Source organism: Hoplias malabaricus, chromosome 18 (genome assembly GCF_029633855.1).
Source record: "Hoplias malabaricus isolate fHopMal1 chromosome 18, fHopMal1.hap1, whole genome shotgun sequence".
NCBI lineage: Eukaryota > Metazoa > Chordata > Actinopteri > Characiformes > Erythrinidae > Hoplias > Hoplias malabaricus.
Window position 1 is genome coordinate 34,370,144 of NC_089817.1, and position 18,777 is coordinate 34,388,920.

General features: G+C 46.2%; 3 protein-coding genes across 10 annotated transcripts in view; all 3 read left to right on the forward strand.

The window, feature by feature from the left end:
* The window catches only part of LOC136675098 (protocadherin gamma-C5-like), a 3,621-nt gene extending 483 nt beyond the window's left edge, over positions 1-3,138 (forward strand). The window contains exon 1 of the mRNA XM_066651518.1: positions 1-3,138. This exon is cut by the window's left edge and continues 483 nt beyond it. Within this exon, the coding sequence (XP_066507615.1) occupies positions 73-2,580 (2,508 nt within the window). The 5' untranslated portion in view covers positions 1-72 and the 3' untranslated portion in view covers positions 2,581-3,138.
* LOC136675096 (protocadherin gamma-C5-like) overlaps positions 1-18,777 on the forward strand; it is a 64,061-nt gene that overhangs the window by 37,823 nt on the left and 7,461 nt on the right. For 2 of the 8 annotated variants that reach the window (XM_066651509.1, XM_066651510.1), the window contains exon 1: positions 12,706-15,443. The exons of 5 other annotated variants lie outside the window; for them this stretch is intronic. In XM_066651509.1, coding sequence (XP_066507606.1) covers positions 12,996-15,443 — 2,448 coding nt within the window. In that variant the 5' untranslated portion in view covers positions 12,706-12,995. Of the gene's footprint in view, positions 1-12,705; positions 15,444-15,911; positions 18,309-18,777 lie in introns of those variants that run through there. One more of the 8 variants, XM_066651517.1, reaches the window with a different exon arrangement.
* On the forward strand, positions 9,081-11,851 carry LOC136675099 (protocadherin gamma-C5-like). The gene has a single exon (XM_066651519.1). It carries the CDS (start codon positions 9,117-9,119, stop codon positions 11,607-11,609), a length of 2,493 nt encoding a protein of 830 aa, XP_066507616.1. The 5' UTR covers positions 9,081-9,116; the 3' UTR covers positions 11,610-11,851.

The window sequence follows — 18,777 nt, forward strand, 5'->3', positions numbered from 1 at the left end:
GGACACGCGGCACGTTCACGCTCTGAAGGAGGAGAAACACTGACTGATGGAATTATCAAACCGTTCGCGGAGATGAAACACGGAGCGAACGGAGGGTGGAGACAGGCGGCGCTCTGGCTGCTGGGCTTCGCTCTTCTGTGGGATAGAACCGGAGCCCAGACTCGCTACACGATCCCCGAGGAGGTGAAGGAGGGCTTCGTCGTGGGGAACCTCGCTAAGGACCTCGGTTTAGACGTCTCGGATGTCGCCTCCCGTAAGTTGCGAATAGCCTCAGACTCTAACAGACAGTATTTCCGCGTGGACTCGGAAAAGGGCGAGCTGCTGGTGAATGGTAGGATCGACCGGGAAGGCGTCTGCTCTCAGAGCGCGGCGTGTGTCCTGCCACTGCAGGTCGTTATTGAGAATCCTTTACAGCTGCGCCGCGTCGAGGTGGAGATACAGGATATAAACGACAACTCGCCCAATTTCCACACGAAAGATGCCACCTTAAAAATGCCAGAGTCTATCGCTCCTGGGGCTCGGTTTCTTTTAGAAAGCGCAGAGGATTCGGACGTGGGCAGCAACAGTTTAAACTCTTATTCTCTGAGCAGAAACGACTTCTTTCGCCTGAATGTGAAAGCGCTAAAAGACAGAAGGAAAGTGCCGGAGCTGATTGTGGAGAAAGCGCTGGACAGAGAGAAGCAGGCCGTGCATAAGCTGACACTGACGGCGCTGGACGGGGGGAACCCGGTGAGGTCTGGCGCTGCTGTGCTTCAGATCATTGTCCAAGACGTAAACGACAACGAGCCGAAATTCGACCTTCCTGCGTACAAAGCGCACGTGGCTGAGAGCGCTGGCGTGGGCGCGAGCGCTCTGACTGTGCACGCCACCGACTTAGACGAAGGTCTGAATGGCGAAATACAATATCAGTTCTGCACACACACCACCGAGCTGGTGAAGCGGGCTTTCCGAGTCAACTCCACGTCAGGAGACGTCACGGTGATCGGACATTTAGATTACGAGATCACCAAGTCATACACGTTTGATGTCTGCGCGAAAGATCAAGGCAACCCAGACCTGGAGGGTCATTCCTCCGTTCAAATAGACGTCGTAGATGAAAACGACAACCCTCCTGAGATTATCCTGACGTCACCGCCCAGCCCCGTGCCCGAAAACGCCACCGTGGGGACCGTGGTAGCCCTCATTAACGTCAGAGATTTGGATTCTGGTGAAAATGGCAAAGTCCAGTTAAACATCCCCCTGCATTTCCCTTTTAAACTGAAACCCTCCTTCGATAACCACTACTCCCTGGTCACCGCCTCAGCCTTGGACCGTGAACTTCAGGCAGAATACAACGTAGAAATAGTGGCCCATGATTCTGGACTGCCATCTTTAAAAACAACAGAATTCGTGAACGTGAAAGTCCTGGATGTGAACGACAACGCTCCCGTGTTCTCCCAGCCTTCGTACACCGTGTACATACCGGAGAATAACGTAGCGGGGGCCTCGCTGTTTTCCGTAGCCGCTGTAGACAAAGACGTGGATAGAAACGCTGTGGTGACGTATTCACTCGTGGATTCAAAAGTGAATCAGATCCCGGCGTCTTCTTACTTCTACATCAACTCTGAGAACGGCAGCATCTTCAGCATGAGCTCCTTCGACTACGAGAAGATGAAGGTGCTGAAGGTCCAGGTTCAGGCGAGAGATCAGGGCTCTCCGTCTCTGAGCAGCAACGCCACGGTCCACGTGTTCATCGTGGACCAGAACGACAACGCCCCCGCCGTCATTTACCCCTCCGCGGCCCTGGGCTCCGTGTCCCATCAGAGGATGCCCCGCTCCGCTAAAGCGGGACACCTCGTGACTAAGGTGACGGCAGTGGACGCGGACTCGGGCCATAACGCCTGGATCTCCTATCGGCTCGCGGAGGCCACGGACGCGTCTCTGTTCGGCGTGAGTTTCCACACGGGAGAGGTGAGGACTAAGCGCTCGGTCTCAGAGCAGGACGACTCCTCTCAGAGACTGCTGATAGAGATCAGGGACAACGGAGAACCGGCGCAGTCCAGCACGGTCACCGTGGAGGTGCTGATAGAGGACGGCTTTCACGAGCCCGTCTCCGAGTCCCGGCAGAAAAGCCCGGAGCTGAACAAGAGGAGCGGCAGGATCACCCTGTACCTGATCGTAGCTCTGGCCTCGGTGTCCTCGCTGTGCTTGATGACCTTCTTCATCCTGTTGGTGAAGTGTGCTCGAGGCAGCAGAGGCGGCTCCAGCTGCTGTATCAGACGGAGCGACTCTGGATATAAGACCCCCAACAGAAACCTGCAGATCCAGCTCAACACCGACGGACCCATTAAGTACGTGGAGGTGCTGGGGGGAGACGTGATGTCTCAGAGTCAGTCCTTCGGCTCCTACCTTTCTCCGATGTCCGAGTTCAGTGACTTCACCCTGGTCAAGCCCAGCAGCACCACGGACTTTACAGACACGCTCAACGTGCTGGACGCCTCCCTGCCGGACAGCACCTGGACCTTCGAGTGTCAGCAGGTGAGGGATGCGGTACGCTTTGTTTCAGCCCAGTTTTCCTTCAGTCTACACCTGTGGAAGTGAGTTTCTGAGAGAGGAGTGGTGTATATTTGATTGACAGTCTGTTCCGCTTCCTCAGTGTTAAGGGGAAGCTTGTGGTGTCTAAAGACCGTGTTAAAGTGTTGATTGTTCACCGTGGCACCTGTTAAAGGTCTAAAATCAGCTGCTGTCTATTTCTCTGATTGTGAATTCGCAGTAAAGTGCTCCCATCTCCACGTGCTGCGTTTATAACGTGTCTGACTCGTTGTTGGTTCCAGAGCTGGTCTTGTGTCAGTTCTCAGAAAGAGCATGTTTTTTTCCTGGCTGTTGTTTACACATCTGAACGCCATTTTGTAAAACATATTTCCATGGGTTATTCCCTTCCCCTGCACGCGCATGTCCGTCTATAGTGTGGAAACAACACAGTTAGATTAGCTGAAACGTCCATTAGCTCTTTCTTCATGAGGTAAGGCGAACAGGAGGCTACATGCTAACGCACAGAAGCGCCACGCTAATGGATCAGTTCCTTTGTGAATATGGGCAGAAACACTTTAAAGCTCAGAGTTCATTCTAATAATCGTCATAAGTTGAGTATATTTCAGTAAAAACACAGATCTGACTGATTACGTTTAAAAACGGACACAATTACAGTCCGGAGTCAACTCCAAATTCAAACCACAAAACAATAACGAATACACATCAGATTCGTCTGAAATGATGTAAATGAAAACAGTAACATTTACAGAACGTGTGCTGCATTTACTAAACGTTCTAAACGGAAGTTAACGTAGAATAAACCATCAGAACCGCGCTAGGTCACCTCTGTTTTTATTCAGTTTAATATCTGGATCATTAAACACGCGCCAAGGAACATTAGCCACACGTCACAGCGGTGACATCTTAGTTTTAAAAATAAATTATTGATATTATTTATTAATATTTAGTATTTAATAATTATCCTACGCTATAGACTTTTAATCATTGTTTATGGAGTGATATTTTACAGCGTCACACTGTAAACGGAATGTAGACTAAATGTTCATGGGATGGGTTATGATGTGTGTGTGTGTGTGTGTGTGTGTGTGTTTATCCTCGATGATGTAAAGTGTGTAATGGCTTGACTGCTGTGACGTTGTAAATCATTAAGTGATCAGTAGCTGGTGCCCAAAGTGTACGTTATTACATTTTCAGATGAAGTCGATGTGTTGAAGTTAAATGTAACTGAAGGTGAAAGTTAAGGCTCCACACAGTGAATGGACGTCTATGTGATGGCCCCACGGTTCATGAAAACACAGTTGTATGTGTGTGTTCCTGGGCTTTGTGTGAGCACCTCCTCCACACTCGGACTGGTCAGAATTATCGTTTAATCCTCAGAGAAGAAAAAGAAGCAAAGCCCTTGTGCTTTAAAATAAACTGACTTCATAATAATAAAAAAATATATTAATATTAATTCTAGTCTTTTCTCTAGAGTCAGTGCTCGTGAATACATCAGAATTAAACTGTGCACATGGCTCAGATCTGAAAGAGTGTGAAGGTTTACAGAGATGATGAAGTGTTACCCATCATCAGCACTGAGATCACAGCAGAAAACCTGCCTCTGTGGGGAACCCTCAAGGGAACATAATTACCCCTGATTCTATTGGAATTCTAGAATTTAAAACTGTGCTGAGTTCATTCTCCATTGAGTTTCATCTCCAGGACTTTTATTGTGTTCTTTTATTCTCCACAGTTGTATAATGAAAGATTACAGAGATCCCCCTCTCCTTCTGGAGAAGAGAATGTAATAAACCTTTAGGAACACAACTGGACTCTAACACCACTGTTTATACCTTTAAAGATACACTACACTGTTTGTACCTTTAAAGATACACTACACTGTTTGTACCTTTAAAGATACACTACACTGTTTGTACCTTTAAAGATACACTACACTGTTTGTAGCTTTAAAGATACACTACACTGTTTATACCTTTAAAGATACACTACACTGTTTGTACCTTTAAAGATACACTACACTGTTTGTACCTTTAAAGATACACTACACTGTTTGTACCTTTAAAGATACACTACACTGTTTGTACCTTTAAAGATACACTACACTGTTTGTAGCTTTAAAGATACACTACACTGTTTATACCTTTAAAGATACACTACACTGTTTATACCTTTAAATATACACTACACTGTTTGTGCCTTTAAAGATACACTACACTGTTTGTAGCTTTAAAGATACACTACACTGTTTATACCTTTAAAGATACACTACACTGTTTATACCTTTAAAGATACACTACACTGTTTGTACGTTTAAAGATACACTACACTGTTTGTACCTTTAAAGATACACTACACTGTTTGTACCTTTAAAGATACACTACACTGTTTGTACCTTTAAAGATACACTACACTGTTTGTACCTTTAAAGATACACTACACTGTTTGTACCTTTAAAGATACAATACACTGTTTGTACCTTTAAAGATACACTACACTGTTTGTACCTTTAAAGATACACTACACTGTTTGTACCTTTAAAGATACACTACACTGTTTGTACGTTTAAAGATACACTACACTGTTTGCAGCTTTAAAGATACACTACACTGTCTGTACCTTTAAAGATACATTACACTGTTTGTACCTTAAAAGATACACTACACTGTTTGTACGTTTAAAGATACACTACACTGTTTGCAGCTTTAAAGATACACTACACTGTTTGCAGCTTTAAAGATACACTACACTGTTTGTACCTTAAAAGATACACTACAACGTTTGTACGTTTAAAGATACACTACACTGTTTTTACGTTTAAAGATACACTACACTGTTTGTACGTTTAAAGATACACTACACTGTTTGCAGCTTTAAAGATACACTACACTGTTTGCAGCTTTAAAGATACACTACACTGTCTGTACCTTTAAAGATACACTACACTGTCTGTACCTTTAAATATACACTACACTGTTTGTACCTTTAAAGATACACTACACTGTTTGTACCTTTAACGATACACTACACTGTTTGTACCTTTAAAGATACACTACACTGTTTTTACGTTTAAAGATACACTACACTGTTTGCATCTTTAAAGATACACTACACTCTTTGCATCTTTAAAGATACACTACACTGTTTGTACCTTTGAAGATATTCTACACTATTTGCATCTTTAAAGATACACTACACTGTGTGTACCTTTAAAGATACACTACACTGTTTGTACCTTTAAAGATACACTACACTGTTTGTAGATTTAAAGATACACTACACTGTTTGGACGTTTAAAGATACACTACAGTCTTTGTACGTTTAAAGATACACTACACTCTTTGTACGTTTAAAGATACACTACACTCTTTGTACGTTTAAAGATACAGTACGTTTAAAGATACACTACACTGTTTGTACGTTTAAAGATACACTACACTGTTTGTACCTTTAAAGATACACTACACTGTTTGTAGATTTAAAGATACACTACACTGTTTGGACGTTTAAAGATACACTACACTGTTTGGACGTTTAAAGATACACTACACTCTTTGTACGTTTAAAGATACACTACACTCTTTGTACGTTTAAAGATACAGTACGTTTAAAGATACACTACACTGTTTGTACGTTTAAAGATACACTAAACTCTTTGTACGTTTAACGATACATTACACTGTTTGTAGCTTTAAAAATACACTACACTGTTTGTACATTTATAGATACACTACACTCTTTGTACGTTTAAAGATACACTACACTGTTTGCACGTTTAAAGATACACTACACTTTTTGTAGCTTTAAAGATACACTACACTGTTTGCATCTTTAAAGATACACTACACTGTTTGTACATTTAAAGATACACTACACTGTTTGTACATTTAAAGATACACTACACTTTTTGTAGCTTTAAAGATACACTACACTGTTTGTATGTTTACAGATACACTACACTGTTTGTACGTTTAAAGATACACTACACTGTTTGCATCTTTAAAGATACACTACACTGTTTGTACGTTTAAAGATACACTATACTGTTTGCATCTTTAAAGATACACTACACTGTTTGTACGTTTAAAGATACACTACACTCTTTATACGTTTAAAGATACATTACACTGTTTGTACGTTTAAAGATACACTACACTCTGTATGTTTAAAGATACACTACACTCTTTGTACGTTTAAAGATACATTACACTTTTTGTAGCTTTAAAGATACACTACACTTTTTGTACGTTTAAAGATACACTACACTTTTTGTAGCTTTAAAGATACACTACACTTTTTGTACGTTTTTTGTACGTTTAAAGATACACTACACTTTTTGTACGTTTAAAGAAACATTACACTGTTTGTAGCTTTAAAAATACACTACACTGTTTGTACATTTAAAGATACACTACACTCCTTGTATGTTTAAAGATACACTACACTGTTTGCACGTTTAAAGATACACTACACTTTTTGTAGCTTTAAAGATACACTACACTGTTTGCATCTTTAAAGATACACTACTCTCTTTGTACGTTTAAAGATACACTACACTGTTTGTAGCTTTAAAGATACACTACACTGTTTGTACGTTTAAAGATAGACTACACTGTTTGCTTCTTTAAAGATACATTACACTGTTTGTACGTTTAAAGATACACTATACTGTTTGCATCTTTAAAGATACACTACACTCTTTGTACATTTAAAGATACACTACACTGTTTGTACGTTTAAAGATACACTACACTCTGTATGTTTAAAGATACACTACACTCTTTGTACGTTTAAAGATACATTACACTCTTTGTACGTTTAAAGATACACTACACTTTCTTTAGCTTTAAAGATACAGTACGTTTTTTGTACGTTTAAAGATACATTACACTTTTTGTACGTTTAAAGATACATTACACTGTTTGTACGTTTAAAGATACACTACACTCTTTGTACGTTTAAAGATACATTACACTCTTTGTACGTTTAAAGATACACTACACTGTTTGTAGCTTTAAAGATACACTACAGTGTTTGTACGTTTAAAGATACACTACACTCTTTGTACGTTTAAAGATACACTACACTCTTTGTACGTTTAAAGATACATTACACTTTTTGTAGCTTTAAAGATACACTACACTTTTTGTACGTTTAAAGATACACTACACTTTTTGTACGTTTTTTGTACGTTTAAAGATACACTACACTTTTTGTACGTTTAAAGATACATTACACTCCTTGTATGTTTAAAGATACACTACACTGTTTGCACGTTTAAAGATACACTACACTTTTTGTAGCTTTAAAGATACACTACACTGTTTGCATCTTTAAAGATACACTACTCTCTTTGTACGTTTAAAGATACATTACACTGTTTGTAGCTTTAAAGATACACTACACTGTTTGTACATTTAAAGATACACTACACTTTTTGTAGCTTTAAAGATACACTACACTGTTTGTACGTTTAAAGATACACTATACTGTTTGCATCTTTAAAGATACACTACACTCTTTGTACATTTAAAGATACACTACACTGTTTGTACGTTTAAAGATACACTACACTCTGTATGTTTAAAAATACACTACACTCTTTGTACGTTTAAAGATACATTACACTCTTTGTACGTTTAAAGATACACTACACTTTCTGTAGCTTTAAAGATACACTACACTTTTTGTACGTTTTTTGTACGTTTAAAGATACATTACACTTTTTGTACGTTTAAAGATACATTACACTGTTTGTACGTTTAAAGATACATTACACTGTTTGTACGTTTAAAGATACACTACACTCTTTGTACGTTTAAAGATACATTACACTCTTTGTACGTTTAAAGATACACTACACTGTTTGTAGCTTTAAAAATACACTACAGTGTTTGTACGTTTAAAGATACACTACACTCTTTGTACGTTTAAAGATACACTACACTCTTTGTATGTTTAAAGATACACTACACTGTTTGTAGCTTTAAAGATACACTACACTGTTTGTAGCTTTAAAGATACACTACACTGTTTGCATCTTTAAAGATACACTAGACTGTTTGCATCTTTAAAGATACACTACACTGTTTGTACGTTTAAAAATACACTACACCTTTTGTAGCTCTAAAGATACACTACACTGTTTGCATCTTTAAGGATACACTACACTTTTTGTACCTTTGAAGATACACTTCACTGTTTGTAGCTTTAGTGACAGTAATGAACCTCTACAGTATCTTTTATTTTTATTTATTGTCTGAGAGTGTAGGACAAACTCAGTAAATTCCTGTGACGCGTTGAAACAGAACATTTTTTCCCCATTATTTCATGCGGAGCGAGGTGCGCTTCCCATTGCTGCTCTTATCATGTCTGGCCCTTTAAGGCGCCTCTCCGGCTCGCAGCCTATTGGAGCGCTGTCCACCAATAGGGTGCTGAAGCACACAAAGAGATCCACTCTCCGAGCCTCAGCCTCTCAGAGCTTCTGCCAAAGCTCAGACGTTGACAATGAGGGGTCGCCTGAAAAGCCAGCGCCTGAGGACCGCATCCGTGGATTAACACTCGGGGTCTTCGGATGGGGGTTTGCGATGTTTTCCCGAGGCACGTTCACCAGCATCACGGCTGTGGAGATGGCGGTGCTAAGGTGCTTTTCATGGCGGGAGCTGTGGCTTCTCTGCCTCTCTTGGAATACAATAGCGGCGCAGATTCGCTACTCCATCCCGGAGGAGCTGAAAACGGGCTCCGTGGTCGGAAACATCGCCAAAGACCTGGACCTGAAACTGTCTGATATTTCCGAGCGCAGGTTACAGATAGCAGCGGAGACGGGTAAGCAGTATTTCAGCGTTGATTTAGGGAAGGGGGAGCTAGTCATCGCCGATAGAGTCGACAGGGAGGAGATCTGTGGATCCACCCCCAAGTGCACGTTAACGCTGGAAGCCGTTATAGAAAACCCCTTACAGATGTATCGCGTTGAAATTGATATTCAGGACATTAACGATAACTCTCCATCGTTTGCAAACAGTCAGATCGTCGTTAACGTGGAGGAGGCTAAAGTGCCAGGAGCACGGTTCCGTCTAGAGTCTGCAAAAGACCCAGATATTGGCTCCAATACTCTAACCTCATACGCCCTGAGCAAGAACGACCACTTTGTGTTGAGCGTGAAAAACAAAGACGGAACCAAAGTCCCAGAGCTGGTTTTAGAGAAGGCTTTAGACCGAGAGAAGGAGTCCGCGCATAGCCTCGTGCTGACTGCAGTGGATGGTGGAACCCCTTCGCGGTCTGGGAGCACAGCTGTAATCATCCGGGTCCAGGACAGTAATGATAACCCACCTGTATTCGAACGACCCTCGTATAAAGCCAGGGTCCCTGAGAACACCCCAAAGGGGACAGTCATCTTAACAGTTAAAGCTAAAGACTCGGACGAAGGGGCTAATGGCGAACTAATGTATTCATATGACCCAAACACGCCAATCAGCATTCAGAACCTATTCTCCATTGATTCAGAACAGGGAGCCGTCTCTGTAACAGAGACCCTAGACTTCGAGACAGTCAGCACGTTCAAGTTCGAGGTGATAGCCTCGGACAAAGGCTCCTCGCCGCTGGAGGGCCTCTGCAGTGTCGAGGTTGACATAATAGACGTCAATGACAATGTCCCTGAGATCGTATTGAAATCTGTTCCTAAGCCGGTGAGAGAAGACGCAGCGCCTGGTACCGTAATAGCGCTAATAGGCGCGAAGGACAGTGACTCTGGAGACAATGGGAAAGTCCGTCTGAGCTTACAGCCAGGTTTACCTTTCACTATTAAACCCTCCATTTCAAACTACTACGCTTTAGTCACGGATTCAAATCTGGATCATGAAACCTCCCCTAAATACACAGTGGAGATCGTAGCTCGAGACGCCGGAGCCCCTCCCCTCGAGTCTAGAACACAAATAACGGTGGATGTTTTAGACGTAAACGACAACCCCCCAGTCTTTACGCAGGCGTCATATACGGTGTACGTCAAAGAAAACATTGGCGCGGGCAACGTGTTGTTTACAGTCTCCGCAAACGACCCGGATCAGGGAGAGAACGCTAAAGTGACGTATTCAATTTTAGAGTCAAAAAATAAAGACGTCCCGGTCTCCTCTTACTTCTACATCAACTCTGAGAACGGCAGCATCTTCAGCATGAGCTCCTTCGACTACGAGAAGATGAAGGTGCTGAAGGTCCAGGTTCAGGCGAGAGATCAGGGCTCTCCGTCTCTGAGCAGCAACGCCACGGTCCACGTGTTCATCGTGGACCAGAACGACAACGCCCCCGCCGTCATTTACCCCTCCGCGGCCCTGGGCTCCGTGTCCCATCAGAGGATGCCCCGCTCCGCTAAAGCGGGACACCTCGTGACTAAGGTGACGGCGGTGGACGCGGACTCGGGCCATAACGCCTGGATCTCCTATCGGCTCGCGGAGGCCACGGACGCGTCTCTGTTCGGCGTGAGTTTCCACACGGGAGAGGTGAGGACTAAGCGCTCGGTCTCGGAGCAGGACGACTCCTCTCAGAGACTGCTGATAGAGATCAGGGACAACGGAGAACCGGCGCAGTCCAGCACGGTCACCGTGGAGGTGCTGATAGAGGACGGCTTTCACGAGCCCGTCTCCGAGTCCCGGCAGAAAAGCCCGGAGCTGAACAAGAGGAGCGGCAGGATCACCCTGTACCTGATCGTAGCTCTGGCCTCGGTGTCCTCGCTGTGCTTGATGACCTTCTTCATCCTGTTGGTGAAGTGTGCTCGAGGCAGCAGAGGCGGCTCCAGCTGCTGTATCAGACGGAGCGACTCTGGATATAAGACCCCCAACAGAAACCTGCAGATCCAGCTCAACACCGACGGACCCATTAAGTACGTGGAGGTGCTGGGGGGAGACGTGATGTCTCAGAGTCAGTCCTTCGGCTCCTACCTTTCTCCGATGTCCGAGTTCAGTGACTTCACCCTGGTCAAGCCCAGCAGCACCACGGACTTTACAGACACGCTCAACGTGCTGGACGCCTCCCTGCCGGACAGCACCTGGACCTTCGAGTGTCAGCAGGTGAGGGAGAACACGTCATGAAACGAAAATGCACGAATACAATGCTGTGAGGTTTGGGGGTGGGAAAGTGCTGTAGGTTGCGGACTGTGTCCGTGGTTCTCAGGCAGCTGTCCAGTGTGGTGGTGCTGGAGAATCAGCACCAGTGTGCTGGACAGCGCCACCTTTTTGTGTACAAACAACAGTTAGAGTCTCCTGAGTAATGAGCTGAAAACTGAGTTGTGTACAATGCGCTGATCACGTGCTGCGGGGTTGTGTAATGTTTAGAGAGCGATGGTAAACACTAGTTAATAACATACAATGCACAGTGGTATAAAACAACGGGTGGAGTCATATTTTCCTTCCATTTATTTCAGCCTTGTGCTGATAGCATTTAGCTTGGTTTCAATGGCGTCTGCTTCGTGTTTTTTTTTTATACATTTCCTTCTTCTTCTTCTTCTTCTTCAACAAACTGTTCTTTGTCACGTGTTTGTTTTTGTTGTTACATTGTTGTTGTTCCTCAGACAGTGTGAGTGTTGTCTCTATTCACTTGAGCTGAACATATTGTTATTATTTAAACTGCGCCCAGTGATTCCGTGTAGGCTCCGGATCCACCGCGACCTTCAGCTGAATAAGCGCTTACACACAATGAACGAATGAACGAATGAATGAATTAAAAATATTAATTAAACACATTTAACCTCTTATCTTCAATGATATTTTAGGTGTAAAAAATGTGTGCATTTAAAACAATTGCAATAAATAAATAAATAATCATTAATTATTTGTAATTGCTAAACTATATTTCTACTTTAATGTATAACTGTAATCTTCATAATAATATTGCCATAATAATAATAATAATAATAATAATAATAATATAACAATACAGTAATAGTAATGACAATAATAACAATACTGATTGTTATAACACAGATAATAACAATACTGATTGTTATAACACAGATAATAACAATACTGGTTGTTATAACACAGATAATAAAAAATACTGATTGTTATAACACGGATAATAAATATTACTTTATTACTGTAGTTATTATTCTTTATTCAGGATGTAAATTGTAAACGAATAAATGACTAAACCCTGGTGTAGTGCGTGTCCCGGAGGCAGTCTGAGTGGTGCTGATGCTGGAGTGTGTCTTTAAGACGCAGCTGTGTTTCTATTGGCTGTCTGAGCCTCTCTCTGAGCTCCTATCACATCCCGGACTGTACAGAGAGATCCACTCCCTCCCCCGCGCTCTGACTTCCACAATGCACAAAGCCCGGACACGGTGACGCTGCTCTCGCCGAGAAACATGGATGATTTTAATACGTTTTCGCGCAGAAACGGAGCATTAACGCTGCGCGTCGCCGCGGGACCGTGTTCCGGGCCTCTGTTCTGATTCCTGTGGATTTATCGTCCTATCAAAAATGACTCCGAGGACGGGCTCAAGAAGCTGGGAGTGCCATTTGCTCTGGTGGATTCTCTTTCTTCTTTTGTGGACTAGCACGGGAGCGCAGACTCGCTACTCCGTTCCCGAGGAGCTGAAGGTGGGCGCCGTGGTGGGGAACATCGCGAAGGATCTGGGCTTGAAAATAGCCGAGCTGTACGACCGCAGACTGCAGATAGCCTCCGAGTCCGGGCAGCAGTATTTCAGCGTGGATCTGGCCAAAGGGGAGATGCTGGTGAACGACAGGATCGACAGGGAGAGCCTTTGCGGACAGAGCGCGAGCTGCCTGCTGCCGGTTCAGGTCGTGATCGAGGACCCGCTCCAGCTGCACAGGATCGAGGTTGAAATACAGGATATAAACGACAACTCCCCTCGCTTCCAGTCGACGGACCGCGCGCTAAAAATAGCGGAGTCCACGGTCCCGGGGATGCGCTTTCCTCTGGAGAGCGCGCACGATCCGGACGTTGGCAGCAATTCCTTAAAATCCTACACACTGAGCAAAGACGAGTGCTTCAGTCTGAAGGTGAAGGAGCTCAGCGATGGACGGAAAATACCGGAACTGGTTCTGGAGAAGGCTCTGGACCGTGAAAAGAAAGCTGTCCACCACCTGCTGCTGACGGCGCTGGACGGTGGAAGCCCAGTTAAATCAGGAACGGCTCAGATAAACATCACTGTACTCGATATCAATGACAATAACCCCGTGTTCAGCAGAGCCGTGTACAAAACCCACATCCCAGAAAACGCCATCAAAGGCACCACCGTTTTAAAAGTGGACGCCACGGACTTGGACGAGGGCCCTAACGGGGAGATAGCGTTCTCGTTCGGGGAGCACACGCTGGAAACAGTGCGCTCGTTGTTTTCCATCGATTCCTCCACTGGGGAACTGATCCTGAGCGGGGAGCTGGACTTTGAGACGCAGCCCAGTTACAATATCGAGGTCAGCGCCAAAGATAAGGGTTCCCCTGAAATGGAGGGACACTGCACCGTTCAAATAGACGTTTTAGACGTGAACGATAATTCCCCGCAAATCGCGCTCACGTCCAAGCCGAGCCCAGTGCGCGAGGACGCCCCCAGCGGTACCGTGGTGGCGTTAATTAGCGCGCGGGATGTTGATTCCGGCGCCAACGGGAAAGTCACTCTGCAGATTCAGCCTCGTGTTCCTTTTCTGCTCAAACCAACGTTTTCCAACGATTACTCCCTAGTGACCAACGGGGTTCTAGATAGAGAGCTGTTCCCGGAGTACAACGTAGAAATCACAGCCTTTGATTCCGGTTCTCCTTCACTGAGCAGCAAAAAGACCATCCCTGTGCACATACTGGACGTTAATGATAACCCACCCCTCTTCACTGATAGGTCCTACAGGGTGTATGTGCAGGAGAATAACAGCCCGGGGACGGTCATCTGCTCCCTGTCCGCATTAGACCTGGATGTGGGAGAAAACGCCAAAGTGTCATATTCTATTCTAGACGCCAAAGACCAGGACGTCCCGGTCTCCTCCTACTTCTACATCAACTCTGAGAACGGCAGCATCTTCAGCATGAGCTCCTTCGACTACGAGAAGATGAAGGTGCTGAAGGTCCAGGTTCAGGCGAGAGATCAGGGCTCTCCGTCTCTGAGCAGCAACGCCACGGTCCACGTGTTCATCGTGGACCAGAACGACAACGCCCCCGCCGTCATTTACCCCTCCGCGGCCCTGGGCTCCGTGTCCCATCAGAGGATGCCCCGCTCCGCTAAAGCGGGACACCTCGTGACTAAGGTGACGGCGGTGGACGCGGACTCGGGCCATAACGCCTGGATCTCCTATCGGCTCGCGGAGGCCACGGACGCGTCTCTGTTCGGCGTGAGTTTCCACACGGGAGAGGTGAGGACTAAGCGCTCGGTCTCGGAGCAGGACGACTCCTCTCAGAGACTGCTGATAGAGATCAGGGACAACGGAGAACCGGCGCAGTCCAGCACGGTCACCGTGGAGGTGCTGATAGAGGACGGCTTTCACGAGCCCGTCTCCGAGTCCCGGCAGAAAAGCCCGGAGCTGAACAAGAGGAGCGGCAGGATCACCCTGTACCTGATCGTAGCTCTGGCCTCGGTGTCCTCGCTGTGCTTGATGACCTTCTTCATCCTGTTGGTGAAGTGTGCTCGAGGCAGCAGAGGCGGCTCCAGCTGCTGTATCAGACGGAGCGACTCTGGATATAAGACCCCCAACAGAAACCTGCAGATCCAGCTCAACACCGACGGACCCATTAAGTACGTGGAGGTGCTGGGGGGAGACGTGATGTCTCAGAGTCAGTCCTTCGGCTCCTACCTCTCTCCGATGTCCGAGTTCAGTGACTTCACCCTGGTCAAGCCCAGCAGCACCACGGACTTTACAGACACGCTCAACGTGCTGGACGCCTCCCTGCCGGACAGCACCTGGACCTTCGAGTGTCAGCAGGTGAGGGAGGTCGGGGGAGTACAAAGTCTGTGATTCTGAGCTTTTGTAATGTCAACTGGCTCCTGAGCATGTGCACATTGTGTGTGTGTGTGTGTGTGTGTGTGTGTGTGTGTGTGTGTGTGTGTGTGTGTGTTGTGGGGAGGGGGTATTGGGCTGACAGCTGTTTCTCTGGTGCACTATAAAGTTCCCCCTTTGTCTCTGATTGGCTGTTATGTTGGTGAAAGAAACTTTCCTCCAATACAAAGGCACTTTTTTGTTGTCCACCAACCCCCCACCTGCCCTTAGCTCCACACTACAGCAGTGTCACTCACACAAAGAGAAGCTCAGTCACAGTGTGTGTAGTGCTTTAGCTTAGTGCAGAGTATGTTACTAAAAGTTACTAAAAGGTAGGGCCTCGTGTCTAGGACTATCTCCTTTAAACTCTTTGTGGATTTACTGTGTTTGGAAATGGACGTTGTGATGGAGAAAAGGACGTCTGCTCAGCTCTTGCTGTGGATTACTTTACACTGCTTCTGTTTAGAACTGGAAGCCTCTGAACTTCTGTATTCCGTGGCGGAAGAATCCAGACCTGGGACTATCGTCGGCCACATGTCTAAGGATCTGGGTATGGACCCTCAGAGCATCGCTCGCCGGACCCTGCGCATGGTCTCGGAGTCTAACGTTAGGTATTTCGACATAGACGCCACGAGTGGAGCTTTAGTGATGAAGCAGGTGATTGACAGGGAGAGTGTGTGTGGGTGGAGTGGATCATGTCACATTCGGAGCCAGATTTCACTTCAGAATCCCTTAGAAATGCACAGTGTGACGGTAGAAGTTGTAGACGTTAACGATAACGCACCCGTTTTCCAAACGAACACGACTTCTCTGGAGGTTTCCGAGGCTGCAGCCCCAGGAACCACTTTCCGGTTAGAAATCGCGGACGACCCGGATGTGGGGGTCAATTCTCTTCACTCTTATATCCTTAGTCCAAACGATTGCTTCATTTTGAAAGTAGAAACCAAGAGTGACGGTAGGAAGCTGCCCCTTTTGGTCTTAAATAAACCTCTGGACCGAGAGCAGCAGAGTGTTTTTAGGTTAATTTTGATGGCGGTTGACGGTGGGAAACCTGAAAAGTCCGGCACTACTCTGATTGTTATGAACGTCCTGGATGTTAACGATAACGCTCCAGAGTGCGATACGCCAGTGAGGAGAGTCTCTCTCTTCGAGAACTCACCTGTTGGAACGTTAGTGACCGCTCTTAACGCCTCAGACGCTGACCACGGTCCGAACGGAGAAATCTTTTACTCCTTTGATAAATTCACACCCAGCTTTGTTCTCCAGCTGTTCACCGTGGACCCCATCACTGGGGAGCTCACAGTTAAAGGGCCGGTAGATCATGAGCAGGCGCGTGTTTATGACATCACCGTTCAGGCCAGGGACAGAGGAAGCCCTGCGATGGAAGGTTCCTGCAACATTAAGGTGGAAATCATCGATGTTAATGACAACACCCCAGTGATTATCGTTAGCTCTTTGTCCAGTGAAGTGAGTGAAGATGTCCCCCCAGGCTCCGTGATCGCTCTGCTCAGCGTTAGAGATGAGGACGTGGGGAAAAACGGGGACGTGAGCGTGCAGATTCCTTCTGGGCTGCCTTTTAAGATCCGTAACTCGTTTGAGGGTCAGTATGCTCTAGTGACCGATAGCCCTCTGGACAGAGAGACTGTAGCTGAGTACACCATCACTGTGACAGCCACAGACTCCGGCTCCCCACCCCGTTCCTCACAGGAATCCTTTGCGGTCCGCCTTTCAGATGTTAATGACAACGAAAATGTCTTTTCACAGCCCTCCTACTCAGTGGACATAGCGGAGAACAATGCTCCAAATGCTCCTCTTTTAACCGTGGCTGCGTTTGACCCGGACATGGGCGAGAACTCCACTTTGTCTTTCTCCGTAGTGGACAGCCATACCCAGGGCTTCCCTGTGTCTTCACTGGTGTACATTAACCCAGAGAAAGGCCTCGTTTCCACATTGCGAAGCCTCGATTATGAGCAGAGGAATATGTTCCAGATCGTGGTGCGGGTCCAGGACCAGGGCTCTCCAGTACGTAGCGCTGATGTAACAGTGCATGTGTTTATCCAAGATGAAAATGATCACTCCCCCAGGCTCCTATACCCTCCCCTTCCCCCTGAGGGCACACTACAGTTTCTGGTGCCCAGCAACGCAGCAGCCAGCCACGTGGTGAACCGGGTAACCTGCGTGGATGACGACAGCGGCCACAACGCCTGGCTGGTGTACAGTTTGACCGGGCCGGACGCAGCACTCTTCCGCATCGGAGCCCACACTGGACAGATACAGACAGCCAGAACCTTAGTGGCAGATGAACGTAAGAACGTATTAAGCATCATAGTGTTAGTGCAAGACCACGGCCGACCTGCTCTGTCCACCACCGTGGCTGTTAACGTCACCGCGGCTGAGAAAGTGACAGACACCTCTCCCGAGCGCAGGAGCTCACCCTCCAGAAGGTCTAACGGCTCAGATTTCTCGCTTTACCTCATAGTCTCCTTATCCTGCATCATAGCCGTCTCTCTCCTGACTGTCGCGGCGGTGGCCGTGCGATGGCTGGGGCGCCGCGGACACCTGGCTTGGCTCATGCACAGATCGGGCTTTAAGCCTGCGCTTAAACACAGGGATTTCCACCTGCAGCTCAACACGCAGGGACCTGTTAGACACCTGGAGGTGGTGGGAGGCTCTCGAGACCATCGTAAGCCCACGTCCACACCGTGCTTCTCCACCATCTCCAGCAGGAGTGACTTTGTGTTTGTGAGGACCCCCGACGGAGCCTTGAGCACCAGCCTCACCAGAAGACTGTTCGGTAGCTCGTTCCTGAAGGTGAGGGTCATGAATCAACACTTCCCTGAACCGCGTGTATCCACCGTGTCCTGAACGTGAACCGAGAGGGAGAAATAAAAAAAGAGTTTAATTAGAACGAGAGCTGCTAATGAATTCTTGAGCACTGTGTGATGTGGGAGTGTGAATGTTTCTGTGTGTGAAGGATCCCACATGAGCTGAATGTTCATGGTGTGAAACGGGGGCTTTTTTGTGACACATCAGACACAGGCTGACGTTTTTGTTCACTGCATTTCCCCGGTACAGACTGCTCCTCCATGTGCCTCACTGCTCTGTTCCTCATGACTCTGTGTGCATCCTGTTTACTCGCTCAGGCAGAAACCCACTGTGTTTAGATCTGATGACCAAGCAGGATAAAAAAAGAAGCCTCATCGATGTAGAGCAGGCGAGTGCGTTTGTTTTTCACGCTTGAACGCCTTGCTGTTGCTTTCGGAGGCTGTGCTGGCAGACG